We start from the raw sequence: 8,867 nt of genomic DNA, 5'->3' as shown, positions 1-8,867 counted from the left end.
TTATTATTATTATTTTTTTTTAATTTGCAATTTTTAATTTAAATAAATTCAATTATGCATAGTAAGTGGAAATTCATATATATTGTCGAGTAATTTTTGAATATTAGAAATTATTTTGAAATTATTTAGTGACGGTAGCGATTTCGGGTATGTAAGGCAGTCATACTTTACAAATTTAAAAATTTTTAGGTACTTCCTTGAATGGACATGAAATCTGTATTTTGTTGCCTTTTAATTTCACATTATTTAATTTTTAACATATTTTCCATATTTTCATTTCAAATATTTTATTGAATAAAATTGAAATTAATTTTCGAAATTCTGTATTAAAAATAAAAACAAATTTCATTTCATAAAATTTTCTTCGTTACCTTTGGAGGTACAGACGGTGAGTTACAGGTCACTAAGAAAGGTGGTAATGAACAACTAGTATTAGAATTACAACTGTAGAGTTTGTTTTAAAATAATAATTTTTTTTTCAGTGTACTATTGTTCTGTGGAGATTTATATAAGGTACTTATATACATACGTTTGATTTTATTTATTTTAGTTTTTGGATTTATTTTATTATACATACCAGACAAATAATTTATATTTTATTGTGCTTTAATTAATTGTTATTTTAATTGTAAGTTTTTTTACTTTTAATTAGTTTTTCTCATGTAATTTATTTTTTATTAAGATGTAAATTATAAAATGTTTATATATTAATTTCTTGCTTTATTTATTTTTTTTTAATCAAATGTTTAAATATTTTTTTAATTTTTTTTATTTTAGTTCACTTTTTAGGTTAGTTTTCTTTGTGTTTGTTTAATTTTTTCGATATTTAATTTTAATGTGCGTTCAACTCTATTTAATTAAATATCTTTTTTAAAAATATCTTATATTTGTAAACTAAAGATAAATAATACTAAATATTATAAAAATATATTTTAGAAAACATTATTATATTTAAAATAAGTGTTTTTATTGTTGCTAGTTTTTAGTATTATGTATTTTTTATTTTTTTTATAGTATTCTAAACACATAAATAAATAATATAATAAAAATTATAAAAAATTTAAAAACAAAATTTATTTTAATTTTTTAGTGCAATATATTTAATATTTTTATAAATTTTAACAATTTTATAGTTTATGACATGTAATTTCAGTTATTTTTCATGTTATTAGGAAAATTTGATTTCATTAATTTGAATTTAATTTTTGCTTATAATAATTATTATTACATTTAATTTTATTTTATTTATTTAAATTTTATTTCACTTTTTTATTAATATTATTTATTCATTTTTATTAAATTATTTATATTTAATTTTATTTATTTAATATTTTTTTTACACTTTTCATATTGTTTAAAAGCTTGAATTTTTTATCACAAAAATATTATTTTAATTTCGAGTTGGTTCGGTTAAACTTGTTTTTTATGCATAATTGAATTTTTTCCTCAAACAACCGACACTCTAATTGAAATACATTACAATTTCGTACATATTTTTCTAAATTTCACATTTTTGTAAGCTTTATCCTATATTATACCTATACTATGTTTGTGTATGTATGCGTATACATCTAAGCAACAATCAAATAATTAATAGTTCTGTATTGTAAAAAAACTAGTTTCGCTAAGTTTCTTATAACCATAGTACTATGTAGGTAATTGCTTTGAGTTTTTGAAATTTCTATGCCAAGTGTAAGCTAAGCGCGGGAAAAATGCTTTTTGGTTACCCTAGCATTTGTCAAATAACAGTATTCAAATGTTTTGAACATTTGACAATTTAAAAATAATGATCTTAAACAGTTTACCAAATTGAAGGAACCTATACAAAGCCAGTTAGCTTGTTTTGCGGCTACAAAGCCGCATTTAGTACGCTACAAAATAACAAAGGTAGCTCAGTAGAACTCGCTTTTGATCGCAGCACTTTCGCTGTTGAAAGGAAGTGCTCCTAGATTGCTACAGCAATGATGGTTGCGACGCGCCATTATCAGGCTTTGCAATTGTTTCACCTTTGCTGTTGTTTTTTCACCACAGTAGCAGCCCTAAAAAATAGTGGAATATGAATAGGAGGTGCTCATAAATACAGTGTCTACTTCATTATTACCTCCTAATGCCATGACGCGGACTCACTGGCGGCGTACGCACAGGCGATGGTGGCGCCGAACTGCCCGATGAGGTGCGCGAAGACAGCGAGAGTGTTGAATTGCGTGGCGCGGAGCAACCCAAATAAATTGCCGAACCCTTATCTAAATCGCGCAGATCCACGCGCGAACCATGGACGGACGATGGCACCGAGCCAGGCACTTTGCCTGTGTACGCATGCAAACCGGCCGGACTGCTGCACGGTCGCACCGACAAACCGCTCACAGTGCTGGCGCTGCGCTGCAGTTGTGCTTGTCCATTGCTGCTGCCACCACCATTTCTACATGTAGTACACTTAACGACCTCATCGTGCTGCTGCTGCGCTGCCACTGTAGCGGATACGGCGGCGCGCTGTTTTGCGGAACCACTAATCAGCCGACTGCCAGCGCTGTTCACACGTGGATTGCGCATGCGCCCAGCTGGCGGTGACTTATGCAATGCCTCACGCTCACGTTTCGCATCGTTGATGGCGGCCGCGTATTCAGCCGCCTCTTTTGAACTACTCGCTGTCGCAATGAGCGGCGACAACGCTACGGCGGTGGTGGTGGTAGTCGTAATTATCGTGTTTAACGTGGTGGTCGTGTTGCTGTTGTTGGTGGTCGTTGTGGTTGTGTTGTTAATTTGCGCTGTTGTTGTTGTTGTATTTACTGGCTGTGTGGGTGGGTTTTGCGCCTCCTCATCTTCGGGTATTTTCTGTGTGCCCAGCGAACGACGTGTGGCCGGCGAATGGCTGGGTGAAGTCGGACACGATTGCGCCACATTCGTAGCGATTACATTGGCGAGGGCAGCAGACGATATCGAAGGCGATGCTGAAGCGCTCGAAGTGGAGGGCTGACCGCGCAAACGTGAACGCGTCGACGCTGAAGAAGGACGACGACGGAAGAGACCCTTCGAAGGATCCATATTGCAGACACCTGCATTAGGAAAAGGTAAGAGAAAAATCAGCTTTAGAAAGGAGCGAAAGCTAGTGTTAAAATATATAAACAATTTAATTTATAAATCTAGAATTTATTTAATACAGAAAATTTAGTATTCAACACATTTTCATTTTTCAAATTCAAATATCAATAGTACTGTTATTTTGTGTGTTTTCAATTGCGCCTAAGTTAGTAGCTTCGGGCAATGTGTTTTCGACGTTTGTCGGTGAAACAATCGGCACTTGATCCTCTGCTACTGGATGGAAATACAGCACATTCTCCATTAATTGTTGTCCCAGTTGATTATCTTCAAAGCAAATATCAATCGAATCATCATCTTCACACGTTTTGTGAGCAATTTCTTCATCCTCTTTTTGAGGCGCATCTTCTAGCTGCAAGTTTGCTAGTCTTTCTTTAGTCTCATCTTCATCATCATCCTCATCGCCACCTTTTTTCAAACCGCTATTATCCGCCGATAGCATTTCCCACTTCTCCGCCGCAAACGAAATCATGTAGGCTACATTCTTATTTGCATTGTCTTCACTGCCACTGACAACTGCCTCTCCCACATTCAACTCACTAATTTCCCCACTCAATGGTAATACCATCATCGCACCTGTTGGACATTTTTCACCACGCGTACAATTTCCCTCGCATATATCACGATTCTGCAAGAGCTCCTGATAGTTGTCCAACGCCGCTGAGCACTTGGAGCGATCCAAATGTTCCAACGCTGTTGAGGGAAAACGTTCACGCAAACGTCTACGCTCCTCCATCAGACGATACATTTCGAATTCCTGCAGCTGTGTCTGGAAACCGATATTCGGATTGGCAACGGCGCGTCCAGCGCGCACTACCTTTAACGCTTCCTTCCAGCTCAAATTGGTGGCGGTCATTATGTATGCCACGGCAACAGTAACGGAACGTGACATTCCGGCCAGACAATGTATCAGCACATTGCCCTCACGCAAGCGCGCAGCATGTATGAAGTCATTGCAAACAGAAAAATATTGCGACAGATTCTGATCGGGTGTGTCGGCAGCCATCACGCACAGATAGTGTTTGTCCTGAAGTAGAAAGGGAGAGAGGATTTAGTAAATAAATTTTAGAATGAATTGCTTTTAAATAACTAACCGGCAGCAAACGTCTTGGACTATCGTGTATGGCTATAATGTGTGTAATCTGATGCTTGTCCAACTGCTGCTGATCCTTCGAATCGCGATAATTGCCAACATAGAGTCCGGGCAACACCTGAAAGTGTAAAAATTAGTTGGTTAGTTAGTATTTTATAGTAAGCGAATTTTCTTCAGCGCGCTTGCCAAATTCATATGCCAATCCATACTGTGTGAAGATCACGTCAAGTAATCGAATTTAACATTTTAAAATTGCAAATTTATTACTAAAAACCTCAAAAATTATTTACTATGCATTTTATGCACAAGATTTTTGCAATTTGTTTTTGCTGGTTGCCTTGACAACTACAACTGACTTGCAGCAGAACAGCTGAGTTTTGTTTACATTTCTCCTGTGTTGAGTATAATTAAAGGTCAGTGGTGTAAGAACTTTACACAAACGTGCTGTGGTGGGTTGCTAAGCACGTACGCTCTTTGAAGTTCTGTCACTAAGTGCACAGATGGCGCTGACAGGCAAAAAAAGAATTAATGTTGGAAAAACAAATTGAACTTGCAACATCCGCGCCAGTTAAGTTCGAGTTTATTTTTTAAGATTGCAACAACAAAAAAGGTGTAACAAATCAGCCAGTCAGTCTAATCACATGTACATTTCAAGCAATTAAAAGTTTTAATCACAGCTCAGACTCACCTTGTTCATACCATTTCCCATGTTGCCTCATTTAATTATTGTCCACCAACTAATCACGTTGCAAGTACAGAAGTTATTTTTTTGTGTCCAAAATTTATTGCTCAGTGTAGAAGTATATGCCAAACTGCAACAAAGAAAATAAGTTTGAAGAAAAATTAATTTTTTGTTTTGCAGTATTTTTGTCAACTTAAAAGTTTTAATCAAATTAAAATTCAAAATACAATTAATGAGTTAATTGAAAATGATAATAGGAAAAATTGTCGTGAAAGAAAAGGTTTAGAGAAAAAATATTAAATTTTCTCAAAATTGACAATAACGCAATCTTTGTTGTTCTTGTTTAAAGATTATTCATCGAGGAAGTTCTAAGAGGAGTTGGTAACACAGTAAGAGCTTCCACTACAGCCTGTTCTATGTTACTGGAATTTACACAGATTTTATCGACGATAATTGGATCGGAAAGTTGTAAGTTCACTAAGGCTCCGAAAAAGTAGACACGAATGGTATAGATACGGTTTATTTTTGTCCATACTATAGAATTACCTTTCTCTATTCGGAAACTTAATTTTCGAACACTTCTCCTTGACTTTACCATTTTTAAAAGAGTGGATTGCTCGACAAAATTTTTATATTGTTGTTTTAGCAGTATTCAAATATTACAGATAGTTTTGTGAAGTTCTGCCGAACGAACAGTCCATAGTCGAATCTTCAACAAGGTCCCTTCGGGTTACGAAGAGCTAATAGTCATAAATACGAGATATACAATACTTCAAATACATTCGGACCTACTTTGATAGAAAACATGTTTTTCAGACAGTTTAAAGAAATTGGAGCATAGCTATGTGAACTGTAGTGAGCTAGGAAGCTACCATGTTGAGAAAACAATTTTTCTTTTTATTTTGTCGGACCGAAATTGTGTGTAATACATGTGTAAATAGAAACCTAGTACGATACTAACGAGATATTTTCGTGTCCACTTAGGTCTACTCATCTGACCGTTCTTTCTTGTCGCTGGGAACCCTCCGAAAGATCTCGTTTCTTGAATTTCCTTTTGTTTGACATCGACGATCTTACAATCGCAACATGAAGAGTGGAGAAGTATATATATATTATGTTTCAATTATATAAAGTGACTCTCCAGGGTGTCATACGTACCATATCCATTGGACGTTTTCTAGCCAAGATGTTAATTTGGATATAGTATAACCGAGCCTGCCGAATACCGGATAGATGCACTGCCTCGGACAATATGGAGAGCGGTAGTAGGAAGTCCAACACCTGTAGGCTAGCCGACACTCATGTACTCAAACAAAGATATTCGAGATCTTATAACATTATTAAGTGTTTCAATAGAAGTTCTAGTTATTTTATTACATTTTTAAATTAGTCTCTTCTGTAATCTATTAGTTGGTCTTAGGTCTTATGCGCAAAGCTTGAGTAGTCGTATGAAGAAACATGCTTAATAAATAATATACTAATCCAATTCCGATACCATTAAAAAATTATGCGCCAAAATGTATGCAAATGTTTAGAATTCACGATCGTATTTCAAATTTGCCTCATAAAAAATCAAATAGTGTTTATAAATTGTTGCCGCGCTGAAACTGTCACACATTTGTGTTTCATTTTATTGCTTATCTACAAACGCTTTCTAAAGAATGGCGGATACTTAAATTTAAAGGCCTACATATTGGCGCCAATGGTGCGGAAATCAAAGGTTAAACATCCGAACTGATGGTCACACGTGGTGTGAGTATAAATCAAAGCAACATTTGCAACGTTTGGGAAAAACAAAACAAAACAGTGTATTTTATGTCAAACCACACATATAGCCGACAGCGCCAAAAAGTATGCACACTTTATGTGATTGCCACATGAATGTCACTTGAATTTATTGAAATTGCTCGTGTCGAATGAGTGAGCTTCTCACTCAACCACACTATACGCCGCTAGACACAGCTAAACCACGTTACGATGACGTCATTGTGGCACAATGTAGTGTTATGCCCCCGCCTACCTCACCTTGAGAATGCAGCAAGTACAACTTGTTATGGCGCAATCGCCCGAAAATATGCAATCACAAAATAATTTGGCAAACAGTTAAATGAAATGTGTACAAGGGACCTGCTATGGTCGGTGGTACCAGCGTCATGAAATCAACGAGAATTGTGCGCTGGCGAGCAATGTCTGGCGGTGCCAACACAGTATTGCAATAAAAAAAGTAAAAACAACTACAACTTGTACAATGAAATTGCAAGTCGACAAGACTTGGCAAGCCGCCGGTTTTATTTCGGCAGAGCATACTTATTGGCGCGCAAAGGCCATACAGACAATGCTGCTGATAGTCAGCTTAAGCGCTCAGCTGGTTGCTACCACTGTTATTGCTATTGTTGTATTTTTATTTACTTTTCACATGCCTACGTATATATTTATTGTCTATAGGTTTAGTTTCCATTATTACCAAGTGCCTGGTAGACAGCATTGCTTGCTACCGAATGCCCATAAACAAAAGTGCAAAATGTTAGCCTATATTAGGGCGCTTACATCCGCTGACATTATGCACATTATAGTTGAAATATATAATAAGTACAAGTAGACATATGTGTGTGTCGGCTCAGCTGACTCAACAGTTTGTTGACAATTTTACTTAGAGCCAACATAACCTTGCTTTCTTAGTGGCATAGTTTCAGGCGCTGACACATGCTGCTGCAATGTCTGCACACAATGTGTTTGTGGGGCTAATTCAAAGGACAGCATGTGTGCCAAAAGTGGGGACGACCACTGCATTGCACCGTTGACATACCGTTATGAGCTACTGCTCAGACAACTAACTGGTTGGGTCACTTGGTATCTGAACTGGTGGGGGACCAATTAAAATTCGTTTCAAGAATTGTCAAACATGTCAAATGATTAATGATAAGTATGTGTATAGTGTCCAATATATTAAGTTCAATTAGAGCTTCGAAATAATATTATTAGGGATATAAGTACTGGTATCGTAAAGGTCTGATAATTCGCCTATCGTTTTTTATTATTCTTAGATTATAACGATCCAAGTTCCAGTCTATACCAAAAAGTTTTTAATGACGATCAACCTTCGGCAAGCAATGCGAAACCTTCGAGTGTACTTCCGGAAAGAATGTCTCATAGGGTCCAGATTTCGCAGACGGTTAATCTTGTAGATCCCCACACTTGACAAATAAAACATGAAGGTGCACACCAAATAAGAAGGTCAATGTTCGAACCAAATCAAATATCAATGATTCGTTCAGGAGTTTTAGGCTGATATCTGATCGGAAGATCTCAATTGGACAATTGAAAATAAAACTAAAAGCTTTGTGGGGCCATAAAACTCCATAAGATGTATTATACCCTCACATATCGAAGTCTTGAGATCATCATACACTTTCTCCTGGATGGCTAAATAAGTGAGAACCAAAGTGTTATAACCTTATTCCCGCGAAAGTTGGACAGATAAGAAAGAGATGCCGAGATGATTTCACCAATGTGGTAAAGTAAGAATCAATTTCGACATTCTTCATTCCCATACTGCATTACTCAACGATCTCTGAGAGCTAAAAGCAATTATTTATATGAACTCAGTTCAGAAACTCCATGAAGAAGTCGACAAGGGTTCGACATTACCAAACCGTCTACTATTCTTTGAATCATTAATATATCAAGTAGAATTGCCAACCCATTGGAGTAAGGTTAGGTGAAAAATTAAGGCGAATAAAAGTTTCAACCGCAAGCTAACAGCGTAAGACTCAAATATATATCAATATATCAATGAACAGTTCAGCAGTTTTAGGCTGATATCCGATCGGCAGATCATAATTGGGCAATTGAAGACCAAGGCCTTCGTAGTGCCAAAAAACTCCATAAGATGGATTATAATCTCATGTATGGAAGTCTTGAACTCATTACAAATCTTCCAATGCGATGGAAGTCGATTCCAATTTGTTCCCAGGGATGACTAAAGAAATGAGAACC

General features: G+C 36.1%; 1 protein-coding gene and 1 long non-coding RNA gene across 3 annotated transcripts; one reads left to right on the top strand and one right to left on the bottom strand.

The window, feature by feature from the left end:
* Positions 1-1,391: 1,391 nt before the first annotated feature.
* Positions 1,392-5,001, bottom strand: LOC105217293 (uncharacterized protein DDB_G0271670). 2 transcript variants are annotated; one of them, XM_011192235.3, is made up of 5 exons: positions 4,376-4,560; positions 4,191-4,307; positions 3,673-4,123; positions 2,102-3,053; positions 1,392-2,039 (listed from the first exon to the last, which is right to left on the bottom strand). In XM_011192235.3, exons 1-5 carry the CDS (start codon positions 4,394-4,396, stop codon positions 2,003-2,005), a joined length of 1,578 nt encoding a protein of 525 aa, XP_011190537.2. In that variant the 5' UTR covers positions 4,397-4,560; the 3' UTR covers positions 1,392-2,002. The 2 variants fall into 2 exon arrangements, with proteins under 2 accessions (XP_011190537.2, XP_011190532.2); XM_011192230.3 differs by lacking the exon at positions 4,376-4,560 and adding an exon at positions 4,878-5,001 and having other exon boundaries at positions 1,394-2,039.
* Positions 5,002-5,010: 9 nt separating this feature from the next.
* On the top strand, positions 5,011-6,484 carry LOC128921470 (uncharacterized). Its single transcript, XR_008470910.1, has 3 exons — positions 5,011-5,151; positions 5,221-5,339; positions 5,856-6,484. It is a non-coding gene; the product is annotated as an uncharacterized LOC128921470 (long non-coding RNA).
* The last annotated feature ends 2,383 nt before the right edge of the window (positions 6,485-8,867 follow it).

Source organism: Zeugodacus cucurbitae, chromosome 4, assembly GCF_028554725.1.
Source record: "Zeugodacus cucurbitae isolate PBARC_wt_2022May chromosome 4, idZeuCucr1.2, whole genome shotgun sequence".
Lineage (NCBI taxonomy): Eukaryota > Metazoa > Arthropoda > Insecta > Diptera > Tephritidae > Zeugodacus > Zeugodacus cucurbitae.
This window is presented reverse-complemented; position numbering and strand designations above follow the sequence as displayed.